General features: G+C 40.3%; 2 protein-coding genes across 2 annotated transcripts in view; one reads left to right on the forward strand and one right to left on the reverse strand.

Annotated features, from left to right (window-relative positions):
* Nucleotides 1-11309: 11309 nt before the first annotated feature.
* On the reverse strand, nucleotides 11310-18356 carry SPCS3 (signal peptidase complex subunit 3). Its single transcript, XM_061372366.1, has 5 exons — nucleotides 17993-18356; nucleotides 15460-15535; nucleotides 12895-12969; nucleotides 11694-11809; nucleotides 11310-11530 (listed from the first exon to the last, which is right to left on the reverse strand). The coding sequence occupies exons 1-5, from the start codon at nucleotides 18133-18135 to the stop codon at nucleotides 11398-11400; spliced, it is 543 nt and encodes a 180-aa protein (XP_061228350.1). The 5' UTR covers nucleotides 18136-18356; the 3' UTR covers nucleotides 11310-11397.
* The window catches only part of ASB5 (ankyrin repeat and SOCS box containing 5), a 40651-nt gene continuing 31283 nt past the window's right edge, over nucleotides 17924-27291 (forward strand). Inside the window, exon 1 of the mRNA XM_061372314.1 lies at nucleotides 17924-18067. The gene's annotated coding sequence lies outside the window, so the exon portion shown is untranslated. The remainder of the gene's footprint in view (nucleotides 18068-27291) is intronic.

Below are 27291 nucleotides of genomic sequence, written 5' to 3' on the forward strand. Positions count from 1 at the left end.
GTACTCTTAGATGCACAGTCCCATAAGCTGTATTTTGTAAAAACCCACCAATATCTCATTCTACACTTCAAGACAGGGGTGAAGGTGCAGCCTCCATTGTAAAAAAAAACCACTTCCAGGGTACACCAGCTCTGACGTTTCTAGAGTCAGATAGGTAGGGAGAATAATTTAATACTATTTACTGACTACTTTTGCTTGAATTTCCAAACAATTACAACTTTTTACACTGAGCGTAATCTCTAGACTTCATTAACTAATACTTCCTATTCTATCAGCTATGCTATTAATGAGACTAGTGAATAGCATGAGAGCAAGGAAAAAATAGAAGAAAAACCAAAACCAAACCAACAGCCTCACCTCTAAAATATGAAACCAAAGTCTTCCAGTCTGATATACAAAACTACTATATATATTTTCTACAGCTCACTATCAAATGCCCTATTTCAATTAAAATATCTTTATACAGTCTTTACTGTTTCCAGGGGTGCTCCTTTGATTAATTCTTCAAAGCTGTTTTGCAAGTCCTGGTGAGATACTCCATTTAGGAGTGAAACTTCACAATACAGAGGGGTGACAATGAGGCAAAGTTCACTGCTCATGTGGAAGTGGATGAGAGCTTGTGAAATGAGATAGTTCTCACAGTAAGCTCAGATAATACATTTGATTAGATGTATAATTCTAGAGAACTATGACAGCTTGAAATTGTACAAGTCACTTTACTTTTTAGTCCTAACATTTGTAAATGTAAAACACTCCAATCCTTAAAAAGGGGAGCGCTAGCATTGGCTGTTGTTCCATTTGTAGCTGCATTGTAGGTGCCAGTGCTCCTCCCTGTTTCTTACTATGCTGATTCCTAAAGCAAAAAAAAAAAAAAAGGAGCAAGTAGCATTTAATGAGAAATGGGAGCTAGAATGGAAGGAAAGAAAAAGAGACTTTTTCTTTTTCTGACCCTCTCCTGTCAGAACTGGGAGAAAAAGAAAAATACTTTTTAGAAATAAAAGTAGAATAGATTAAAAAAAAAGAAGACCTAAGCAGCCACAGCCAATCAGTGTTACTTCGCAATCACAGGTAAATAGTTTTATCTCAATCTTCAATTACTACCTTATACAAAAAGAGCTCTTGTGCCTGCCTGTCTTGTCAGCCACTCACTACATCTAATGCAAACCATTCTTAAAGGCAAATACTTTTTACACTTAAACGAAACACTCATTTCTGGTCTTCCATAGCTGCATACAAAGCCAAATCTCTCTTGTAATAGCTTCTACCACCACTCTGAATCCTCTCCCGAGTATCAAGCCCAACTCATTCACCTCAGCATGAGTACCCAGGACCATAACAGTCACTTGGAAAAAAACAAACCAATAAAGCAAGAAAAAAACCCTGAGCAAAAAGGCAAAGTGAGTTAAAAACATTGAACCTGTTGTCCTAGCTGCAAAGCAGAAGCAAAACCCCACAGGCAGCATCTAAAGCCTAGCTCTGCAAGGTACTTCCTAATTAGGAAGTCCTAATTACCCCCTTGCCTACCAAGCACCTATGAAGGCAGGTGGGAGCAGCCTGTGATTAGTCACACAACACCCGAGGCAATTCTAGGGGCAGATGAGTCCTGATTTTGAAGTGGTCACTTGCAAAAGCACTTTTGGTGTGTCTTAAGGTAGACAACACCTTTGGAAATAAATATGTGTTTTCATAAAGGATTTGGAAACTGATGGATTACAACTGCAAGACACATGAGAATTGCTGTTAATAAAGTTAGGTGTAAAATAAAAACGTCTTCAAATGACAAAAATGTTTGCTCACTGTCATGGTCCTCTAGTGCTAGAAAGAGGTATGTTATCTCTAATGCATTTCTACCAGTTTTAAGATTTTAAAGGAGTGACAGCTATTTCCTCATAGTTAATGAGCTAGAGACCACTAACAAGCACAAGGGGGTACAGCTGTAAAGCAGCGCGTAGTTCAGGGTGACATTGGTGAGTGTCATTAGCACTGAGCTGATGGAGGGAAAGGGGTTAGAAGGTTAGGCATCACTTTTGACCGTATCTGAGTTTTGAAATAATCTACTCTTATTATTGTGAATCTTAATACTATTATGTATCTTGTTTGGCTCCACAGCTTGTAAGTCTGGATAATGTAGCTATACATTTTTGTTGGGTTTTTTTGTTTTCTGATTAGCTTATGCATAGAGGATTTGGAATTTAATTATTAGACAATGTTTGGAAAAAAAAATCATAAATCCAACTCTACTGGAGTTTGCAGTAAACAGAAAAGAGGAGAAAATTCTGACTGTCTTTCCGTGTAAAACAAAAGCAAATTAAGAATTGGTAATTAATAACAATTATTGGCAGATGAACTACATCAGAACTTGCAAAAAGGAATTATTACTGTGAGACGATAGTAAAGGGGGGAAAAAACACTAACAATGGAATGCCTGCTTTGTCTTTACCTATGCTTTGTCTCTTCAAGAGCATGAAGATTCATAATAACTGTCCCAGGGAAGTGGTGGAGGGCACCAGGAAAAGGTCCAGCCACAGTTAGGCTTGTTTAAGCTAAGTTTGGGAGGTTTTTATTTGTTTAATAAAAATATGCCTGTTGTGACTCTGTAATATTAGCATTCATCTGTGTGTGTAGAATGGGACTCTTCACTTTCAAGAGTATATGCCTGTTTGCTTGTTTGTTTGCTTGAGTGTTGGAATGGAAGGGTACAGGCTCTTTAGAGAGGCCTGGCAGAGGGGGAGGGTGAGTTGCTATTTATGTTAAGGATAGTCTGGAGAGTATGGAACTCTGTCTGGGGACAGGTGATCAGTTAACAGAGAGTTTGTGGGTCAGGGTTAAAGGGAAAACAGTTATGAGAGACATTACTGTGGGGAATCTGTTACAGACCGCCTGATCAAGAGGACTCTGGATGAAGCGCTCTATAGACAGATAGGAAAAGCCTCACACTCACAGGCCCTTGTTCTCATGGGGGACTTCAACCACCCTGACATCTGGTGGAGTGATGGTATGGCCTGGCACAAGCAATCCAGGAGGTTCCTCGGTTGTATGGAAGACAACTTCCTTCTGCAAGTAATGGAGGAGCCGACAAGGAGAGGTGCTATGCTTGACTTTGTGCCCACCAACAGGGAAGGGCTGGTTGGAAATGTGATGCTCCAGGGCAGCCTTGGATGCAGCGATCATGAGATGGTCGAATTTGAGATCCTCAGGACAGTGAGAAGAGCATGCAGCAAGCTCACCGCCCCGGACTTCAAGAGAGCAGAAGAGAGCAGACTTTGGCCTCTTCAGGAACCTGCTTAGTAAGGTTCCATGGGATATAGCCCTAGACGGCAGGGGGGCTCAAGACTCTTGGTTGATGTTCAAGGATCACTTTCTACAGGTTCAGGAGTGTTGCATCCCAACTAGAAGGAAGTGCAGCAGGAGGGCCAGGAGACCTCCTTGGATGGATAAGGAGCTGCTGAGGAAAGTTAGAAGGGAGAAAGAGGCTTATAAAAGGTGGAAGCAAGGACAGACAGCCTGGGAAGAATACAGGGATGTTGTCCAGGAAGCTCGGGACCAGGTTAGGAAAGCTAAGGCCCAGTTAGAATTAAACTTGGCTCGGGATGTTAAGGATAACAGGAAGGGATTCTGTAGGTACATTACAAATAAAAGACAGTCTAGGGACAACGTGGGCCTTCTCCAGAAGCTGTCAGAACTGGCTACCCTGGATTTGGAGAAGGATGAGGTTCTTAATGACTTTTTACCTCAGTCTTCACTGACAAATGCTCTGACTACACCACCCAAGTCTTGGAATGAGGATGCAGGGATTGTGAGAATGAAGACCTTGGGCCCACACTAGGAGAAGATCTGATTCGAGGCCATCTTAAGAACTTGAATGTATGGAAGTCCATGGGACCTGATGAAATCCATCCGCAGGTCCTGAAGGAGCTGGCAAATGAAGTTGCTAAGCCACTGTCCATTGTATTTGAAAAATCATGGCAGTCAGGTGAAGTTTCTGATGACTGGAAAAAGGGAAATATAACCCCCATTTTCAAGAAGGGGAAAATGGATGACCCAGGGAATTACAGACCAGTCAGTCTCACCTCCGTGCCTGGCAAAATCTTGGAGCAAATTCTCCTGGAAGGCATGCTAATGCACATGGAAAACAACAAGGTGCTTGGTGACACTGCACTAAGGGCAAATTCTGCCTGACCAATTTGGTGGCCTTCTATGATGGGGCTATGGAACTGATGGACAGGGGTAGAGCAGCTGATGTCATGTACCTGGACTTGTGCAAAGTGTTCGAAACTGTCCCACACAACAGCCTTGTCTCTGAATTGGAGAGACATCAATTTGATAGGTGGACCACCCAGTGGATAAAGAACTGGCTGGATGGTCACACGCAAAGAGTTGTGGTCAATGGCTCAATGTCCAGATGGAGACCAGTAATGAGTGGTGTCCCTCAGGTATCGGTGTTGGGACCAGTCTTGTTCAACGTCTTTGTCACTGACATGGACACTGGGATTGAGTGCGCCCTCAGCAAGTTTGCCGATGACACCAAGCTGTGTGGTTTGGATGATATGCTGGAGGGAAGGAATGCCATCCAGAGGGACCTTGACACGCTTGTGAGGTGGGCTGATGTCAACCTTATGAAGTTTAACCATGACAAGTGCAAGGTCCTACACCTGGGTCGGAGCAATCCCAGGCACAGCTACAGGTTGGGCAGAGAAGAGATTCAGAGCAGCCCTGCAGAGAAGGACTTGGGGGTGTTGGTCAATGAGAAACTGAACATGAGCCGGCTTCAGTGTGCACTTGCAGCCCAGAAAGCCAACCGTATCCTGGGCTACATCAAAGGGAGCGTGACCAGCAGGTCGAAGGAGGTGATCCTGCCCCTCTACTCTGCTCTCGTGAGACCTCACTTGGAGTATTGTGTGCAGTTCTGGTGTCCTCAACATAAAAAGGACATGGAACTGTTGGAACAAGTCCAGAGGAGGGCCACGAGGATGATCAGGGGACTGGAGCACCTCCCATGTGAAGACAGGCTGAGAAAGCTTGGGCTGTTCAGCCTGGAGAAGAGAAGGCTTCATGGAGACCTCATAGCAGCCTCCCAGTATCTGAAGGGGGCATATAGGGATGCTGGGGATGGACTATACATTAAGGACTGTAGTGACAGGACAAGGGGTAATGGCTTAAAACTTAAACAGGGGAAGCTTAGATTGGATATAAGGAAGACGTTCTTTACTGTGAGGATAGTGAGGCACTGGAATGGGTTTCTCAGAGAAGCTGAGAATGCTCCATCCCTGGCGGTGTTCAAGGCTGGGTTGAACAGAGCCTTAGGTAAGATGGTTTAGTCTGAGGTGTCCCTGCCCATGTCAGGGGGGTTGGAACTTGATGATCTTAAGGTCCTTTCCAACCCTATTCTATGATTCTATGAGAAGTGTATCACGAGCAGTTTTAGACTATTTTTAATGGACAAAATCTCAATTTCGTAGGAAAATTGAGATGCTAAATAAACTGGAATGTTCCTTAAATTCCAGACATACAAATAATTATTTTCTATGTGTTTACTGACAAAAATTAACAGCAAGATTGCTCCTCCAATACCTGAATTTTCAATCTAGACATAACTGTTTCTGCAAAACCTCTTGAAATAATTTTCAAAAGAAGAACATTTTCAACATTTGTAATCCAAAAATAGTGCAGAAACTCTGCTTAAATCTGGCTGAGAAGCTATAGAGTAGCTAGCTTTAATTTCATTGCTCAGAGGAAACTTATTAAGAATAAACAACCAATGGCATTCATTTTCTCAATATCTATTTTCAATATCTACAGTTACAATCTGTGAATAAGACTGTATGCACAAGGGAGCAGAGCTGTAAATAAGTGGTTTTTTCCAAGTTACCTTCCTTTCCTGCATTGGGCTTTCTGTGTTGGGCTGCATGTTCTCAACAGCAAATGGAAACCTAGGCTATTTTAAGAGTTTGCATTTTTTCAGTCCTTAGACAAGGACTAAGGACTCAATAAAGGAACTAAGAACCTCAATAAATTGCTATCTGAAATGCATCAGAAGTGTTTCCAGCTCACATTTCCAACAAAAGTTTCAAGCCTTTTCCCATTAAGTAAATCAGTTGCTATCAATACATCTTTTGCACACATCACTACAGAAAATATCGTTATTCGTGTAGTAACACATCTAAGAGAGCGATCAGGAATAATACTACTTTTCATACGATGTATAGGAGAGACAAGATAAGTGAATGCCACTTGTTTCCATAAAAGAGAGTTCCTTTTATAAATGGTTTGAGAATCATCACAACAAAATACAGTATTTTACTTTTTGAAAGGCTTTAAAGAGACCAACTGAGGAATTTCACAGAATCACAGACTCCCAAGGGTTGGAAAGGACCTGAAGAGATCATCTGGTCCAACCCCCCTGCAAGAGCAGGGTAACCTAGAGTACATCACACAGGAACTTGTCCAGGCGGGCCTTGAATATCTCCAATGTGGGAGACTCCACAACCCCCCTGGGCAACCTGTTCCAGTGCTCTGTCACTCTCACAGTAAAGAAGTTCTTCCTGATGTTAACGTGGAACCTTCTATGCTCCAGTTTACACCCATTGCCCCTTGTCCTATCACTGGATATCACTGAAAAAAGCCTAGCTCCATCATCCTGACACCCACCCATTACATATTTGTAAACACTGATGAGGTCACCCCTCAGTCTCCTCCAAGCTGAAGAGACCCAGCTCCTTCAGCCTCTCCTCATAAGGGAGGTGTTCCACTCCCTTAATCATCTTTGTGGCTCTGCGCTGGACTCTTTCAAGCAGTTCCCTGTCCTTCTTGAACTGAGGGGCCCAGAACTGGATGCAATATTCCAGATGCGGCCTAACCAAGGCAGAATAGAGGGGGAGGAGAACCTCTCTTGACCTACTAACCACACCCTTTCTAATGCACCCCAGGATGCCATTTGCCTTCTTGGCCACAAGGGCACATTGCTGGCTCATGTTCATCCTCCTATCCACCAGGACCCCCAGGTCCCTTTCCCCTTCGCTACTTTCCAGCAGGTCAGTCCCCAGCCTGTACTGGTACATGGGGTTGTTCTTCCCCAGATGCAAGACTCTACACTTGCCCTTGTTGAATTTCATCAAATTTCTCCCCGCCCAACTCTCCAGCCTGTCCAGGTCTCGCTGAATGGCAGCACAGCCTTCTGGTGTGTCAGCCACTCCTCCCAGTTTAGTGTCATCAGCGAACTTGCTGAGAGTACACTCGGTTCCCTCATCCAGGTTGTTGATGAAAATATTAAATAGCACTGGTCCCAGCACCGACCCCTGAGGCACTCCACTAGTCACAGACCTCCAGCTAGATTCTGCACCATTGACCACAACTCTCTGCCTTCTTCCTTCCAACCAGTTCTTGATCCACCTCACTCTCTGATCGTCAAGCCCACACTTCCTTAGCTTATCTATGAGAATGCTGTGGGAATGCCTTACTGAAATCAAGAAAAACCACATCTACTGCTCTACCATCATCCCTCCACCTAGTCACTTCCTCATAGAAGGCTAGAAGGTTGGTCAAACATGACTTCCCCCTCATAAAACCATGTTGGCTGTTCTTAATAACCCCGTCATCCTTGATATGCCTAGAAATGGAGTCAAGAATAAGTTGTTCCATCACCTTTCCAGGGACGGAGGTAAGGCTGACCGGTCTATAATTACCCGAGTCCTCCTTCTTGCCCTTCTTATAGACTGGTGTGACATTTGCCATCCTCCAATCCTCAGGCACCTCTCCCATTTCCCATGACTTACCAAAGATGATGGAGAGTGGCCTAGCAATGACCTCCGCCAGCTCCCTCAGCACCCGTGGGTGCATTCCATCCGGACCCATCGATTTATAGATGTCTAGATTGCATAGCTGATCCCTAACCCAATCCTCATCTACCAAAGCAAACTCCTCCTTTGTCCTGACTCCTTCTGGGACAATAGGAATCTGGGGCCCCCGGGGAGTGTCTGCAGGAGTAAAGACAGAGGCAAAGGCGGCATTCAGCACCTTTGCCTTCTTTATATCCTCTGTCTCCAGGGCACCCACCTTGTTCAGCAGTGGGCCTATATTTGCCTCTTGTGTTAGTTTTGTTTGCTATGTGTTTGAAGAAGCCCTTTCTATTGTCCTTTACCCAACTAGCAAGATTAAGTTCCAAGGAGGCCTTAGCTGTCCTAATTGCCTCCCTACATCCTCTAACAACTGTTCTATATTCCTCCCAAGTGGCCAGCCCCCCCTTCCATAATCCATAGATTCTCCTTTTCCACTTGAGTTTGCCCAGCAGCTCCTTGTTTAACCACGCTCTTCTCCTAGCTCCCTTACTTGATTTCCTGACCATTGGGACGCTCAGATCCTGAGCTTGGAAGAAGTGGTCCTTGAATGTTGACCAACTATCTTGAGCCCCTTTACCGGCTAGTACCCTTTCCCATGAGACTTCTCTTAGCAGTTGATTGAACAGGCCAAAGTTGGCCCTTCGGAAATCTAGAACTGTGGCCTTGCTAGGTATTCTATTCCTCCCACACAGGATCCTAAACTCCCCCATCTCATGGTCACTGCAGCCAAGGCTGCCATTGATCACCACCCCTTCAACCAAACCCTCCTTGTTGGTGAGTACTAAACCTAGCAGTGCTCCTCTCCTAGTTGGTTTGTCCACCATTTGCATTAAGAAGTTATCATCATGCTCCTCTCCTAGTTGGTTTGTCCACCATTTGCATTAAGAAGTTATCATCAATGCACTGGAGGAACCTCCTAGACTGTGAATGTTTGGCTGTGTGAGTCTTCCAGCAAATATTGGGATAGTTAAAATCCCCCGTGAGGACTAAGGCATGTAGTCGCGAGGCTACTTCCAGTTGCCTGTAGAAAGCCTCATCAACTCCTTCATCCTGATCAGGAGATCTATAATAGACCCCCACAACTGTATCACTCGTACCAATTTGCGTCCTTTCTCCCTGAACCAAGAATAAAACAGAGCATCCTGCCCTGTTTGGTGGCTGAGAAGCAAAAAGCAAGCTATTAGAGTATCATTTAAGTGCTTATTTATGCTGGCCTTCCCCTCAGGAAAAAAAGTTCCCCCTAAGAACTTGAACTCAGTGATGGTTTCTTTTTCATCCCTCTAAATTAATGACTTCAAACATAATTTCCCTTCACTGGGAAAGGCTAGAAAAGCTTCAAGCATCATGTCCAAAGCTACAATTATAGTACCTTAAAATTCTGCTACTGTCTGCTGGGAGGAATATACCATACTGGAGGAAAAGGTAGATTTATCCCTGGAGTTTTTTGACAATAGATCCTTGTCTTTATAGTTAAAGTATCATTCACAGACAGCCCATACTAACACATTATAACAGTACTGTCAAAGGAATACAAGGAAGTGGTTGAATGCCAAGCCACAGAAATAAATTTCAATAAACATTTCAGGAATATAATTTATGAATAAACACAAAATTTAATTTGGCAATTAACAAAACTCCACAACTTAGCCCAATTATTTCTAAGGAAAGTATTTTTCCCCTTTCCTCCTATATGACAGTATTAAAATATCTGTAACAGTTTTTATAACAATATACACATTTGATATCAAAGCACAGAAATAATAGGGTCCTCAGTGTGCCGATTAGGCTTATCTGTGGAAAACAGCAAAAGTTCAGAGAACTGAAATTCATGTAAATACACTAGATACAAATGAAAAATTGTCCTAAAACATTCCTGTGAAAAATTTTTAATTTTCACATTTAAATGAAATTTTGTTTGTAAAGACAAAGCACCTTTCGGAAATTTTTTCAACACCTTCTTGATTGATACACCTACATGGAGAATGTACTGAATAGTTAGGAATAATTCACAAAGATCCCTTTTTAATAGCAAGTTGGCTTCATCGAAATCTATCAGCTCTGGTGAACTCACAACAAAGACGGAAGACTTTGCTCCAGTCTTCAGCTGAAAGGCTTGGCACTGCAAACCTCATCCTTTCTCCTGGGTTGCCATTTTGGTTTTTGTTTGTTTGGGGTTTTTTGTTTTGTTTCCACACCTCACCCCTCCTCTAATTTGCAGTATTAAAAACCTCATAGTTCTAATTTCAGGTTATGTTTACTCTTTTTGAGTCTGGCAGTAAATTAATTCTACCATACTTTGTTTGAAGACATGCGTACACAGAGAACTGTCAGGAAGGTGGTAATGGATATATGAGCAAGAAACACTAGTCACTCAGTATGAAGCACCATTATTGCCAAGAGGTAATCCTAATAACCTGTTTCTTCTGTCCTCCCAAATATGACAAGCATTTGCAGTTACAGCTGAATGAAGGAGGACACACACAGAAGGACTTGCAGCCAGAGAGGCTACTTCTTCGGCTGAAGTGCTGACAAACTGCTTGTTACTTGATACAAATCAGAAAGACTTGAAGGTAGACTCCTATCCATGCTCAAGCTGGTAAATCTGTTTAAATTTCTGTGTTCCCATGGGAAATCTTCTATTTCTTAGATGTCTTCCTAGACTGTTTTGGAGAACATCTGATCCATTCCTTGCTATGGAAGAGCCCAATATTAGTCCCAGCGCCCTCTGGAACAAGTATGTTGATTGCTCCTGCTGAGCAGATCCCAATAAATATCAAGTGGTCATTTTGTAAGCAGTCTTTCTTTACCTAAAGCTTTTACTTTTCTTACTGATTTCTACTTAATACACTGAAAAAAATGTCTTTATTCTTACAGTTAGCTGCTTTATAAGCAGTTATTAAAATGTTTTATAATACAGAATTGCATGTGGGCTACATCAATGGCTCTCAAAACACAATGTAATGGTTCATTATCAGTCAGCCTGTAGTTCTCAAAGTAGCTGTTGGCAGTCCTGAAAGGACCAAACTTACCTTACTATAACCCCCTAAACAAAATGCTGCAAAACAGAATAGACATTTCCTTCAGGCACTCACAGAAACTGACTCCAGGTAAATTTGACTTCTACACAGATTAAATAACTACCTCAGCACCTCAAAAAAACCACAACACAGTAAGACTATCTTCTGGTTTAAAAATGTTTATTTAAAAGAAAAGGAGGTCAATACCCAAATGGCCAGGAGAAAGCAAAACAAAACAAAAAAATAATTCCTCAGTTTCCCCCCCCAAAACCATTACTCTGCAATTTGCCTTTCCCTTAAGTTTCCGCTTCAGTGTTTTATTAAAAAAACAAACAAAAACCAAAACCAAAATGAAAACAGAACAGAACAAAACAAACAAAAAAAACCAACCCTGAACTTTCATTTCCTTTTCCTGTGCTGTTAGGCCTGAGGAAATTAGGTACCTTTCACTGAAGGGTTGTGTGGGGTATAAGAAGAAACCGCAGTAAAATTTATTCACAATATAGAATTATAAAAATATCTTGCTTAGGATTCAGTACTATAATTTAATAACTTTTTGTTGTTTCATAGGTATCTGGGAAAGGTACAGACACATGCCCTGATCCTGTTACAAGAGGTAGAATGCCTGCATTTGGTACAACATTCCAGGAGAGAGTCAAAGTGACGTTCCTGTTTCCCCTGCAAAAGCAACAAAGACTATCAGCACAAATACTCAAGCTACACAATTTAAATAATAATCACTAATATTAAATTAAGATAAAAGAAACTAAAATGCAATTAATGCAAGTGCATCAAGACACCATGAGTAATAATAATAATGATAAAACCAGGATATACTTACTTGAGACCATTTCCATCATCAAAAAAAAAGTACTTTGACTTCATATCTTTTAAGAACAGCTTTGGATTATCTCCTCTCAACATGACCTTGTCCCAAAGTACCACCTGGTTTAGAGCCTAAAAATACAATTATAATTAAGTCAGCAAGGTAACTTATAAGAGCATATTCAGTCACTGGAATTTCATAGAATTATTCATCTAAAACCCCTGAAGTACATGCTTGTAATCCATGACTAATTTAACAAATTAACGCTTTACAGAGAGGGACACTAGTACTACTACACACCAAAGTGTGGCACAGAATAAATGGAAACAACAAAGAACAATTTTGAAGATAAAATTTTGCAATATTTGTGAGAGCTACTGATTTATGTGAAAAAAAAGTCTAAAACATGAAACAAGACAATGAAGTCGCAGACCCTAATAAAGAACCCTATATACTGTTTTAGTACAAACAGAATATCCACCAGCATGTATAAAATAACAAAAGATACTTAAAACCAGTGAGATAGTTTTCTGCAGCAAGTTAAGATACAGAAAACAAGCCTTCACTATATCCTTGCAATGTGACTCTATTAGCTTCAACTAGAATTCAGTGGTACAGTGGCAGCATGGTGTTTCAATGCAATCATTTTTTTTTGTACACTGTTCCACACAGGTCTTAGCAGATCAGCTATCTGAAGTGAAATATAAGTAGCAATCAATTTCAAGGATGCAGCAAGGCCAATTATTATGAGAAGTGTGATGAGATAAAATAAACATATTCTGGGGCTACAGTAACTGGTACAGGCATCTATGAAAAGGATCCATGAAAAGGAAGACCCACCACATCTGCCCAGACCAAGGGCCACTGTATCTTGTTTCTAACAGCAGACAACTGCAGAATGTTAGGGAAAAGTAAAACTGACAGAGCAAATAAGTGAAAAAAAAAATCATTTTGAGAACACCAGTGTAAGTGAACAACAAGATGTGCGACTTTTCTCCCACTCTGGTGGGCACATGTTAAGTTAGACTTTATGAGGCTGAACTTCCCACCCTGCAGCTAAACTGTCAAGAAAATAACAATCACAAAGGCCAGTAAAAAAAAGTCCAAGGTAGTAGGAAATGCTGGTGCCTTAACTCTTCCCAGCAGAACTTCAGAATGTTAAAAATAGCTGCAGTACAAAATGGGTAATTGCTCCAACTTTCTTTTTGATACTTACATTGTTTTTCGTTGAATATTCTGCAGACAAATATAGAAACAATTGTTTAACATTCCAGTCAAATATACTCTGCAGATGTATGAGAGTTAAGAAAAATACCATATTGTACTTACATAACCTTGTTTTATTTTTACTAGATCTAAATAGACTACAGTAATTGCAGTGAGCTCTTATCTTACAATATACCTCATCTTCTTATCAGAGCACTTCAGGAGCTCTAACATATATTATAACCACATTAAAGGGACAGATTTTTGGTTTGGTGGTGGCTTTGGGTTTTATATTTTACTATTTATGAAATCGAATGGCTATTTCCTCCAATGATTTAAGAGCTCTATGTTTGACACTGGAAGATAGTAACCATAATCTGCTGCTAGGCAATCTATTACAAAATTGTAAACATAAAAGGCAAGAAAGAATTCTTCAGTAAATATCTTCAATCTGATTATTTCTACTATCAAGGAACCCTGGTATCCAACTGTGGATCACGATATAACAGTATTAAACCACATATAAATACAAAATTGGTGAAGGGTTGAGAGTTCAAACAGCCTGCAATACCGACAATGAAGAAGTTATTAGGTGGGAAGTATTTCATATCAGAAGGGACATCAGAAATTGTAATTCTGTAAAAAACAAAAATGTAATTACCTACTTACTACAAAGAAAGTCAGCTTACTCTGCCCAGTTTTTTTTATCAACAATAAAAAGCTGATGACTGCCATTTGAGACTGCCCATGCAATAAAGCTGATATTCTAAATACTTGTCTGGTCGTCTAACAGTAAAATGCAGAGTGTGACTGCTAAGCAAAAGGCCTTTTAACTAACTATAAAGATTAGCTGTAACCTTTTATTTCCCAATGCTTTTTTTTTTATAATTATTACATTTGCAGCTATCTCAAAGAACAAATTAAGCAGATTCCCCAATCAGACTTAAAAAAATGTTTTATCTTGTTCCACTCATCCAAAAACTGAATGATGTTCTTAAGCCACTAATTCAAAAGGCAAATAAGGAAAGAATTATTTAAATGATGCTGCTACAAGAATAGCTGGAGCTATTTTACTTGAACATTTTTTGCCATCTAACTCAAAACAACAAACAAGATTGTGAAGAACTACTCTGTAGGATTTCTTAACACCTGCTAAAGTTAGCCATTAATTAACTAAGTTAAAAAGAGCTGCCTCCTCAGCTTTTCTTTCCCTAGTTTCTTTTTCTGTAATTTTATCTTTTCTAGGACTAACAACTTATTTCCGTTAATTAAGAGAGCCCATGAACCAGTATCACTAAGATTTTTGTCCAAAAAAACACCTAACAGAAAGTTGTTTTTTACAACTCTACACACTGCAAGGTTTTTTTATGCCAGGCAAGAACGATTAAGTCAGTTTTTCCTCAAACAAATTTTAAAGCTACTCTCCTATTAACAGTCATTAAAACATGGAATCTTTATGTCTGTATATTGCAGACTAATCCTTGTATATGAACACTTCTTTCAGTGTCTTGCTCTGCCTCCCCCTATATGCGCTGTGTACAATTTGGTTCACCTACTTTAGAATTTTAGTTTCTGGTTTTAACATGTATAAGCATTTCAGAAGTCTAACTCAGTTCACCTCTCCTGCTTCCAGCTGATAAAAAAACATCCCTCTTGTTCCTGTGGCACACACACCTGCAAAAATCTGATTAACCTTTTTATCCAGCTTTCACATGTATTCAAGATTTGTATTTTGTTTGGTTTGCCTACACAAAGTAGTATTCTCCAAAACAGGGAAACCAAAACACAGAGGTAATGCCTTGGCTAACAGAGCGACAAAAAAACAGCAGGCAGGGAAAAATCTCAGGAATCTGAGCCCAGCTGCAAGGCAAGGATTAGTGTAAACCACCTGAGGTAAAGCACATTGCCTTCTATTAGGTACCAACTTCTGCAGAAAAACACAGCATTTTTTATTATGTCAAGACTCTAAATCCTAAGAATTATTTCTTTCTGCTGTCAAAAAGCCAACCAAAATCAACCAAAACCACCCTGACACAACACACTTTCCCCAGTAAAAACCAGACTAGCAAGAAAGCAGAGAAATACAAGACACGTACTTATATGCAACTATTATGTGGCAAGAACTTTAAAAGCCTAACAACAAAATAAGTTTGAAAGCTGCATCAGAATTTCTAGATTGAGGATGACAGTCAAAATCGTATGCTATATAAACCCTATAATTAATATACACCTCAAACCACTAATATCAACTTCACTTAATGATAATATTGTCCAGATGTTAAACTCCACTTCTCATTATTACATACAGGGCACTTCACCAAGAGTCTGATTTTAAAAACAGGCATTAAAACCAGAGAAAATAACTTGCCCTATGGCATCTAATAGAGATGGAACAGCTGTTCTAAGGTCTGTTTTACTGCTGTAGCTATGTAAAACACTACTTTTCACTGCTTTATATTTTAAGACAAATTGCTATTTTTCCTCAAGTCTTGAATATCTGAAGATTATAAGTAACTAAAACAGATGTCAAGATATTATTTCAAAATGTTTTCAAACCACTTTTTCCATTAAGGATATCTGCAGTAATGTCAAATGTAACAAATCCCAGATCGCTTCTTTCTCTAGGTCCAGTGAAATCTTCTAGATTTTTTCTAAGACAAAACAAAACACAAAATTAGACTTTCTCATTATTTCTCTTTCATGCATTACATACACTATTATTCTTATGACATATTTCCGTCTGTTTTCTGTACTTTCTTTGAAATATTTTTGTCAAAATATCTAATCAACATTAAAAATAAAACCTGCCCTCCTGAAATTATGTAGCCCCAGTTTCGAGTGAGAGGCCTTGCCACCATAGTAGCCCAAGTTTCACAAATAGCCTATAGACTTTTTCCTGTTAACAAAAATCTGTATTTTTCTGTACCTGAACTGCCCTACATTCCATTACAGTACAGTACATGTTAGCCATCCCCAAAGATATAAAGCTAATTGGAACACCAGCAGTACAGCTGTTTGCTGGCAACCATTTTCATTATTATTTCTCAAGTTTCCATAAAAAGAAAAGCCTCTAGTGCTCAGTCTCATACAAGAAACTCTAACTCAGAGTTTGTTTGCAGTTCCCCCACAACTTATAAGATTTCTCCCTGGAACGTTTCTAAGTAGCAGTATAAAGATGCTTATATTCTTCTACAGTACAAAAAAACCCATAAAGTTTTGGAAAACTATTACAAATCCACATGTGCAGGAATATCTAACCTTGCCACACTAAACCACATTAAAAAAAGAGATTGGAAAGTAACAGGGACACAGCAGGTATTTTCATAGGTATTCACAGAGCTTACCAATTCACCAAACTTACACTCTAAAAGAATACCATAAGCATGTTGGCAATAAACTATGAACCTTAATTTTCCATATAACAAAAATTTCATGAATTATGAATTTCCTAGTTATATTTACTCCAGTTTAAAAATTAATCCATTAAAGTATCATTTCCTTAACACTAAGCTTAGTAACCTCAAACAAAAATTTCAGTAGCAGAACCATCCCCCACACACGCATACAGTTTTGGAGATGGTAGTTAAGAAAAACACCACCAAAACTTCCCCATTTAAACCTTGTTATGAATTTCCATCCCTTTACAAAAAGCAACACCTTTTATATACCAACCTTTACCTAGCACTTGACTACATTTATGAATCACAATCTGGTGGGATATCAGGCCTTAAATCTGGAGGTCTGCAGAACTTCTGAGTAAGTTCAAAAATGCAAGTAAGGTATAACGCCTCTCATTAATACCAATCTGCATCAAAAAAGGTATGGGCAGTATAGATTTCATCCAAATTAGGCATTAGTATGCGACCTCACAGATGTCAAATTCACTGGAACATTCAGACATTGCTTTCATACCAGTTTTATGCTGCTGACAATCCTCAATTTAGCATAAATACAGGATTCCTTTTCCACAGGTTTTAAACCAATCCAAAAGATGGTGGCAGTTCTCCTTATTTGCATTCATCTCCCCTATCAAACCCTGCTGCTAGCCATCCACTCATGTCACTTACCTGGCGGGGCTCCGAAGCTCCATGAGCTGCTTTAGGTCACTAACTTGGCCAAAAAAAAAACCCCAAACTCATTAGTCTACTTAAAGTAGCTCAGTAAAGCATCCTATGAGCCCACTTCCCCTGTGTGGCTCTGGTAAAGGACTACAAAGCTAAAAGCAGGAGCAAAGACCACCACTTTTTGCTGTCAGTAGCAGCTGTTCAGCTGCTTGCAAAACGACAGCCCCTTGCATCATACATATTTAGCTTTACGGAAGTTTTCTGTGACAGTTTCCTAATGGAAAAAAACATAATAGGAAAATTGAAAAATAGTTCCTGTGGCACAAGTCTGCATCAGCACACTGTGTCTTGAGGGCAACATGCTTTTGATGTGGTTATTATGCATTCTACACCTGGTGCATTTCACCGGATGATACGCCATCCCAGACAGTCTGCTGTCACAGACCTCTCCAAAAAGAAAGAAAAATACTTTGCCAATGGAAAAATCTAAGGGAACTACTGATACAACCGGTACTAAACTAAATCCAGTTCATTAAGGTCCTTGCACTCACGGAACTGCCAAAAGCAGTTGGCTCGACTCCCCTGTCACCACCCGGACACAGAGACCGCGGCTGGTGTTCGCAAGCATGGTGTTATGCCAGCCCGCCTGCCCGGGCACCGCGGTTCCCGCCGGCATCCCCTGCGAATGGACCAGCGGCGAACCGCCCAACGCGAGCGGCGCCGCCTCAGCTCCCACCCGGCCGGGCGGCGAGGCGGCGGAGTGCCGTCGTGGGGCTCGCTCATTGGCCCCGGCCGGGAGCGAGGGAGCGGGCAGGAAGCGGGGCTCGGCGGCAGCACCGGCAGGCCTCCGGTCGCGGCGGGTGCTAACGTCTCCCCGCGCACCCCGGCCGTTACCCTCTCCACAGAGGCCCCTCGGCAGCCAGCCCAGCAAGAGCCGAGGCTCCCAAACCCTTCCCCTCCCCAGCGGGCAGCCGCCGGCCGGCCCGGCCCTCCTCCGCCCCTCCTTCCTTCCCTCCCTCCCTCCCCTCTCCCGCCCGCACTCACAGCGTGACCCGGGAGACCGCGATGCTGACGGGCACGCTGCGCTCCTTGAAGACGGTGGTGATGAAGCAGCCGAAGGTGAGCGCCGCCATCACGCTCAAAGAGAAGGCGAAGAGCGAGTTGGCCCGGGACAGCACCGTGTTCATCTCCTCGCTTGGCCCGGCCGCCCCGCCTCGCAGGCTCCAGCCGCTGTTCGGAGGGAGGGGGGGAAAGGGGGTAGCGGCGAACCAGGCGGCGCTGCTGGGGCGCAGCAGGAAGCGGGCGGTGCCGGCTTCACTGGGGCCACGGACGGACGGGGGCGCGCGGCCGGCGGGATGGGGCGGCCTCGCCCAGAGCCTGCCCAGCCGGGGCGGTGCTACGCGGCCCGGCACTGCTCTGCGCCTGCGCAAAGGCGGCAACGGCCGCTGCCAGCTTCCGTGCGGGGCGGAGCTGCGCCGAGCTACCGGTAGCCACCTGGCCGGGTGGGCAGGCGGGCGATACAGTTTAGAGCCTTTCTGCTGCCAGGGCACCTTCGGGTCTGCTCTTAGTAGACGGCCTTTAGTTTTGCGCCGCGATGCCTTTTGAGACCTATATCCTCGCACTGTGGAGTTTAGAGAAAGAAACGCGCCGTGTCCTTTAAGTGTCACGGCGTGAAGGTGATAGGCTTCCATAAAGGAGCCTGTGCGGTGTGTCTACGTTCTGCTTTATAAAAGGAAAAAACTTACCTACAGAGGAGACGTGCCTACTTGGTTGTGCCCTGCTTAGGTGTGAGCGGGGTGTTTTCCTTTCGTGAGCTGTGGCTGCAGCGGCTTGCCCGCGTCCTTTGTGTTCGGGGGAAAGTGCTGGCGCGCAGCCGTGGCCCCCGATGGCTGTGTCCGCTGGGGTCCCTACGGAGGGCTGCTGGGGCTGGCTCTTCGGTACTCCCACCGCTGACACCTGCAGAACGTGTTCTCGTCCTGGTGCCTTCGTAACTTAGAAAGAAAAAAGGGTTGCTCCGTGTTCGAGGATTTTTTGCGTATTGTTTGCCACCTACTAAGGGTTTTGTCTTTAGAGGGAAGTTGGTGTTCATAGTTCTGGTTGATTCTAGTATTTATGTAATAAAGCGTAGGTAACCTTAGAGATGAAGCCCTGTTTTTTCACTTGATGTCTGTATCTTGCTTTCATTGATACTGTGCTTTGCCATTCACTGCCTTGTTTCCTATAAGATGTTTCTGTTCATTTGCACTTTGTTACATACATATTCAGTATGTAAATCATCTTGTCTAGAAGCCTCATTTAGTAGCTGGGCATATCACAGGAATCCTTTTTGTTTACCTGGTGGCTCAACGATCCCACACTGTTTGCAGGGTGAGGCAGTTTTTCACCTTATTTCTCCATATTGGTTGAAATTTCACTTCAAATTGGTGCTAGAAAAGCTTATGTTATGCAGTGAGGTGGTTTGTAACTCCTTTTTGTAGGTCCCCACTTGGCACCCAGTTCTGCTCCCTGGACCTGCAACATTGTGAGTCTGAGAACTGAGGAAGAGAGATACCTGTTTTGTTTTGTGTGTGTGTGTTTTTTTTTTTTTAATTATTATCTTTTTTTTTTTTTCTTATATTTCCCTGTATTAAGTACCTCAGACCTGATTAAAACAGATTTCTCAGGGTGGACAGCAGGTGTCAGCAGTGGTTCAGTTATATTTAACTTCCTCTTCCTAGCCCTAAGATTCCAGTGCTGTAAACGAGAGTAGGGAAAGGAGCTCATATACAGGGGTCCATAAAGGTGGAAGGAAGGTCTCATGGTGAATGGGTAGGGAGAAGAAAGTGTGGACTGTCAGGCCATTGTTAAGTATGTATGTACCGTAAAGGTGATGCTGTTTCTTTTCCTCCCCTGTAATTGAGAGTCAGATCTGTGATGCAGAGAAGAAAAATCTTTGCAGGTAAAGGTTGGGAATTGAAAAGGAGAAAAGGTCATACTCATGCTCTATGTTTTCACCCAGTTCAAGTATTTATAGCATGTTTCTGTTCAGAACTATTATTAAGTATAGGAAGTGAAGGTACCTATGGGGAGATTCCTCACATTTGGGAATCTCTGCTCTGCTACTCTGTTGGTTTCGGTGTGCCTATGCATTTGCCATACTGAAATCTGTTGCAGGCCCAAAAAGGGTAGTCTCTTTAGCAATGTTCTGATGATAAACTCTTTACTGGTTTGCATTTGGTAATTCTTGATCTTCCTGATATTCCAGACTAACTCCAGAAACATAGAGTTTCTGGTATAAAGGTTTTTATTGGCTTGCTATTATTTTATGTTTTTATTGGGTACTCAAAACATAAATTCTTGTGAGGCAAAGGTTTTTGATTTATGGTCTGGAACACACTGTTACTGAAACCTTGGATAACTGTTAGTGAAACGTGGGTACTTTTCCCCAAAATATTTGAAGATCTAGAAGCATCAGGGAAGCTTTTACTGCAAACTGGGGAACCTACATATTTTAGAAATTGTGAAATCTCTTCTGTAATCAAAACAATAGCTCCAGATGTAGTTATTCAATATGCCTGAGCCGTGTACTCGGCTCCAGACCAGCAGAGCACTCAAGGCATAGCAGTGCTCAGGCTGGTTCTTGTTTCAAGAAAGTTAAGATTTTTTCATGACAAACTAATTGAACAAAATGTAGACATGAGATTGGGAGCAGGTCTAAAACATAGAATTCTCCCTTCTTCTCCTGTTCTTCCCCAGAATTATCTGACTTAGGAATTGTGTTCTTATGCACTCTTTGATCTATTAATCATGTGTTCTTTCTTTATAGTGTTGGCACTTCAACAAGATTGATCCCAGTCAGCAGCTGAGAGAGAAGACTTGCTTTCTTTGGTTGATATATTTCTACTCTGATGCTCAAGTTATAGGGTGATTCCTTTAATCATTTAATCAAAATGGCAAGTGTTGACATTGACCATCAACATAGATCGGGATAAGGTCTTTTTCCACTGAAATCAGATTGGTTGTAATGTGGTACATGTAGACAGGTGCTTCAAGAAGCCTGACAGTTTGGGGTGTATGACTTGTGAATTCCAGCTGAAGGTGAGGTGTTAAATTCAGCCCAGGTGGTAACACCTTTGACTTTTCTGGGGCTTGAGTTTCTAACTAGTTTTACAGGTGAAAGTTTTAGTGCCTAGCTAGTTATATGAGGACTGTATAAATAAATTCTTTTGGTCTAGGGCCATGTATATACTTCCTAAATTTTACCACAAATGTCTAAATATTAAAATGTTAACACTTTACAAGACAATAGCACACACAGTCTCTTAGGCAGCTCTGGGTATGCAGATGAAGACTGAAATAAACATGGCCATGAGCAGCTTGGGGGATCTTTGTCTTTATCACATTAGCTCTCTTCCAGTTAGCATCTCAACTGGTGTGGAAAGGCTGTGGCTAAGAGAAGCAGTCTTTGTGGACTGCATTGAAGGAATTTTGTTTCTGGACTTCTCACGTCTATTCTTTTGCTTTGTATATACAAAGTATGGAGAATAAGAAGATAAGCAAACAGAAATTTTCACTTTTCTCTATATTGTTATTGTTAGTCCTCCAGCAAGAAACTTTCAAAGAATTTAAAAGTTCTGATTTCAGAATTTGATATTTTATTACATTGTCACATTTTAGTGGCATAAGAATGCTTCACCAGTGATGGAACCAAATGTTCATGGCTCCAAAACCAACTCTAAGAATGTTATGTTTTAGGCTTAATTAGTAAGTTATGTTTTGGGCTCCAAAACATACTTAAGTTGGTTTTGGAGCCCAACAATTAATTTTTGGCTGCTGGCAGATTGCTATTGCCCATTCCACATCATATGAATCCATGTTATGTAAAGTCCTTGCATAAATCACTGATGCAGTTGAAGCTTTTACACTTCATTGTACTTTTCATTCTGTGGCAAGCAGCCTGTGTGCTATGAATCCACCTCACTGTGGTTTTACCTCATTCCCTAAGTCAATTACAAGTTCTTCATCACAAAGTATTTTTATGTCTCTTGTAAAAGTACCAAGCGGGGACTGTCATGCTTCGGCTTGCAGAAAAGCATATTTTACTAACTCTGTCATGATGATATCTCTTAACTGAAACCGATTTTAGTGGATGGAAAGAACCTTTCTGATATGAGCAGTAGACATGGGAGTCAGAGTGTAGGGACACAGTCTTGCAGAATAATCTTTTTAACTCTAGCCCCTATCAAGTAATGAAATTGACTTCGTAATTCCCTTTTATTTGTACCATTCATAGGCACTAAAATATACTCTATATAGAAAGCAGTCAAGTAAAACAGTTTGTATTTATTCTAGAAGAAAGCTTGGCAAAAGTTTGAAGGAAGTATGAAAGTGGTATAAAGTTAAAGGAAACGGATGATTTCACTGGTTTTAGAACCAGTTTGATATGAAGAAAAAAAATCAGTTAATTAAAGAAGAAATAAAAGACAGACCATAATGTAGGATAAAAATTTTGAAAGGAATTCAAATTGGAGAGAAAACATTCATAACTTGGTTATTATTTCAAGCAAATTTTATATTCAGAGTAATTGACACTTGTCTTATAATGACAGCATAATTTAAAGGTCTTACACATAAATAAATAAAAAGATTACAATGGATCTAAAATAGGTTCCTCAGTCCAGGAAGTATTAATTTGAACAGCTGAAAAGGTCTGTTTAGATTTCATGGTGGCAGAGAGATATTATTTACAGATGCATACTTGGTCTTTTGAAAACTCTCCTTTGAAACCAAATTTCTGTCAAGTTCATTTCTCGTGTACTAAATGTATATGTTATGAAAACCAAATCTGCACATGATGGCTGTTCTGGGATTTGAATGTTACCAATTTATTTACTTTCTCATTTATTTAGAGGCAGCTATTTAATAAGAACATGTGACATTTTTGCAGTTCATTAAAGCAAAGTGTAACTGTAAAAACTGCAAAAACACCAGGGTCAGTTGCATGAATTTAGATTAATAGGGTGGTTTCACTGCCTTCTAGAAAAATAAGAAAGAGCAAAGTTTGTTCTGTCAAGCTACTTCAAATATCGAAAGCATAATAGCTATGGTACCACATGCCTAAGGAAGAGGGTGAATTAGTTGCTGAAGAAGGAATTTTTAAAGTTCTTACGGACATGGGGTTGATGATGAAAAAACTCATTTGGACCTAATAAAGGAACTGTACAAAGGGAAGGAGATGCAAAATGAGACTTTTCAAAGTTTCAGTCATACAGCCATATCAGTACACCGAGCCATCAAAAAGTACAGCTAAATATCCTTCAGAGGAAGCTTGTATGGTGCATTTTGACATACTCTCCCCTCAGTTTGATATTATGTTTTAACAGGAGGTTACTGTCCCTATAGCAGAATGGGTGGTAGGGGGTGAGAGTGTTTTGGTTTTTTTTTCAGTGTAAAGGCCAGCACATTAGTTTAAACTCACCAGCAGTTTAAATTGTCAGGTTTTGAACTGAAGTGGCTGAATACCAGTACACATTCCTTCCTGTGGGTTTCCAGGAAGGGAGAAAGAAGGGAGGAACCTTTAGCTGAGGAATGGAATGGGCAGCTGGAGGTGGTAACTTTTTTAACTCCTGGGAGCCAAGACTTGCTACAGTTTGTCTGTCAGCAGGCTGTGTGTGCCTGCTGTCTGACACGTTTCTAGGTCAAGTAATGTCTCCAAGCACATACATGACTTATTTTGGAATCATCTTCTATAATGCTTTCAATAATTGGGTTGTGTTAGGTATCCAGAGGACTGCAACAAGTACTGTAGAGCAGACTTCCTGTGTTAGCAGAACTCAGATTGAATTTACTTGTAAGCAGGTCAGCTATACTTCTGTCTGTATAGAACTTTGCTGCCAGTGGTTAGATAGACTGGTTAAGCAGATCAAGCATGCTCATATAATGTTGCTGAGAGCAGGGATTGCTTGATATTAGACTTGTACTTGAGGTGGCATCTGTCACCATGGTGAGAAGCAGAGGGCGTATAACTACATGATACAGCTTTAAAATGCCTGTGTATTCTTTCAAAGGAATGAGAAAGTGAGAAAACTGGAATGTCATAATCTCTTAAATATCTGAGTCGCTTTCTATATTTTTAAATACATGTGGTACAGGGAATGTCTGTTTTGTATAGAGATACTGAATGATATTTAAATCCTTGACTGGTAATGCCATTCTCTGGAAATCCAGATACGCAAGTCTGTATATTAGAAGTGTTGTTTAAGACAGGAGTACAGACAGGAAAGACAAAACACCTGAATAAACCCACCTTAAATTCATTAAAAGTTAGCAGCAGAATAAGCAAATTCTTTGTGATGTTACAAACAAATGGGTGCACCATTCATGTACCAGAACCTTGTTTGTATAGAGCCTAAACTGTATAAGAGCACCAATTTTAATACAGTGAAGGAAAAAAAAAGTGTTATGATATCCACCCAAAGGCATAAATTTCTACTTTCTGAAACAGTTTGAGGAATTATGGAAATAATGTACTACACTAAAATACAAAGAGAAACTATCTATGTAATGAAACTTGCTATAGAAAAATTTTTATGTTAAAGCTTTTTAAATAAGGTGGTGCCTTTCATAGTCTTATAAGAGAAGAGGAATGGTGTCTAAACACAGCTGCTTAGTAGAATGAGTGTCAGAAGTTGGAACATGACTACTGAGAGGAGGAGGGTGACGTTTTATTACACTTATTCTGATTTTCCCTATTACGACATTTAAGATAAGATTGCATTGCATTTTGAAAGAGACTTTTGGTTAAAGTCTTCAGTTGGGTGATCAGAGGGCTATCATGAATTACGAGAACTGAAAAAATCTGAATGAAACATAAATTTGGATGTCAGAACTTTATGCTGCATTGTTTATGTAGATTCTGGGTAGCCATGTCATGAAGGTACTTCAGGAAGAAAAGCTGTAAAAGGAGATATAGACCTTTTGTTTGTTTTACAGTGTTGTGTTTGCTTCAGTGGGTGCACAACTCTTGGGGTTTTGTGCCACGAATATGGCTTTGTCATGTAAGTCTGTAGAAATTTTAAGGATAGCAATAGGGTGCAATGAAAAAGCTGTTCAGATCTGAACCAAACTTGGTCTTTTCTGGACCAAAGTTTGTCTTCTCTCACTATGCTTCTTTTTATTTCCCCCAAAACAGAGGCATGAAGTCTGTGCTTTTCTTTACATTTTACAAAGAAAGAGCATCTGAGTTGTGCTAATGTGCTTGCATTCCTGTTTGGAAAAGGACTCAGCAGCTGTTTGATGTCTTCCAGTTCTCCAGTTTCTGGATTTCTTGTAGCTATCAGATGAATATGATTTATTTGGTTTTCTATGCCTAAGCATAGATACATAATATCCTCAAGTTATGAAGGTTGTTGAACAGAACATTTAATATTTTTTGAAGATTGTTTTATGGTATCTCTGTCTTTTTTGTCTTACTTTCAATGTTAAGGTAACATTTTGTGTAACAACGTATATGAGCAAATGTATTTTAAAACAGATGCTCTAGATTTGTTCAGTTCAAATGCTTTGAGTAGGACATAGTAGAAAAAATTGTTTAACATACATGAAGGAGGAAACAATGTAAACAACATTCAGTAACTTTAGAGGAGTCAGATAAAATTTTAAGTGTTGGGGATTAGCATCCTGTACACCTGTTAAAATACAAGTCAGCAGGTCATTTTTCATGCTAAATTAGACGTTGCCTTTTTAGTAGCTAGGGCTTCTCAGCATTTCGAAGTCCTTCATCAAGTGTTGAGTGATTAAATCAGAAACTTGGTACTAGAACTAGTGGCTTCTTACTGGTTTTATTTTAAACTCTGTTTTGACATAATTGTTTTAGAAGTTTTTTCCTGCTTGATTGTCTATAATGTATAAAATAATGTATTCTTCCAAGCACCTGTAAGTTCCCGTTCCTCTGCCTGATTTCATTAAATCATCTCCTGTTGTATTTGGTTTCAGCCAGAAGCTTCAAAATGGGGACAGCTACCTGAACTTCTTGTGTATTTTTAGCTATGTAGAGAAAGACATGCAAGTGAGGCATCACAGGAATAATTCCTTATACTGCATTGCATATCTTGCCTTAAAAAAAACCAACAAAAAACAAACAAACAAACAAACAAAAAAAAAAACAACCAAACCCCCACCATGTTCTTATTCAGGCGTTTAGATGCATCTCCAAAATATTTGAGAAAAATATTAAGACTAACTGTAATGGAATTTATGCCATAACTGTAATTACTCTTATACAGCCCATGTTAATCTAACTTAAGGATGTTATTTTAAAAGATTTAATTAGAAATATATTTTACAGAACCAAAGACACCATATATGCTATAAAGAAATCATATTTGTAAGGGTTTTACAGTCTTTAGTGTTAAAAAATGCCTTCAAAGTCTAAATATTACGTCAGTTGTGTTATTTTTCTTGTGTACTTCGTTTTACTGAAAATTAAGCATACCCGTCTTCTAAAGCATTGAGGAAAAATTGCTAGAATGAAATAGTTTACTAACGTGGTTATGTAAATAATCATAGAAGATAGCGCATACTTGTTTCTAAAAGTTACTTCCTTAGCTTGTGGGCAAGTTGCACTAGATTTCACAAACAGTTGGAATTAGCATGAACAGATGCCACTGCTGAATACTTTCTTTCTGTGTTTGGCTCCTGCATAGTAAAGCAGTATAGGGCAGGTTGATTTGTCTGAGCATTGGAGTTTGAAATGAACCCCTTTTATAAATGTCTTAATAAATGGCAATATTGCTATTTGGGATGTACTGATTATGTTATTTAGAAATGATAACCAACCAACCTACATTAAAAGGGAATTTAAGACCATAAATTCCCTAATTTGAAGTTTTAAAAATGTTTTTAAAATTAAAATAGTTAATAACCCAAAATGGGGGAAACATACCAGATGATTACATTGTTCTTGTTCTGTTTTCTGAGAATGTGCTAATATGTCAAGCTGGAGGGATCCTTGTGTGTTGGAGTATTACTGTGTTTTTAAAACAAACCAAAAATCCTAATATTGTTTATCTGCAGTTTAGCTTTGTGCCATTTTCCTGTGTGCTGTAATAAAACCTTAAAGGTTACAGTAATTTTGCATTCAATCCATTTTGTAGCCATTGAGTGAACATTCAATATTTCATTTAGGTTTGTTATACAAATTTTGTAAAAGAAAAATTTTTAGGTGCCTAATGAGTTTCAATATTGGTTTTGCCAGAATATCTGAGTGTTTTATTAAGGGCAATGAAGTCTTCTTCAGAATACTGCTCTTGAGTGGAGTCATTTAAAACCCATTTTATAAGTGAGATGAGGCAAAGAATTTTCAT

Source organism: Neopsephotus bourkii, unplaced genomic scaffold, assembly GCF_033783945.1.
Source record: "Neopsephotus bourkii isolate Nb327-2 ecotype Australia unplaced genomic scaffold, CSIRO-AGI_Nbou_v1 NB_168, whole genome shotgun sequence".
Lineage (NCBI taxonomy): Eukaryota > Metazoa > Chordata > Aves > Psittaciformes > Psittacidae > Neopsephotus > Neopsephotus bourkii.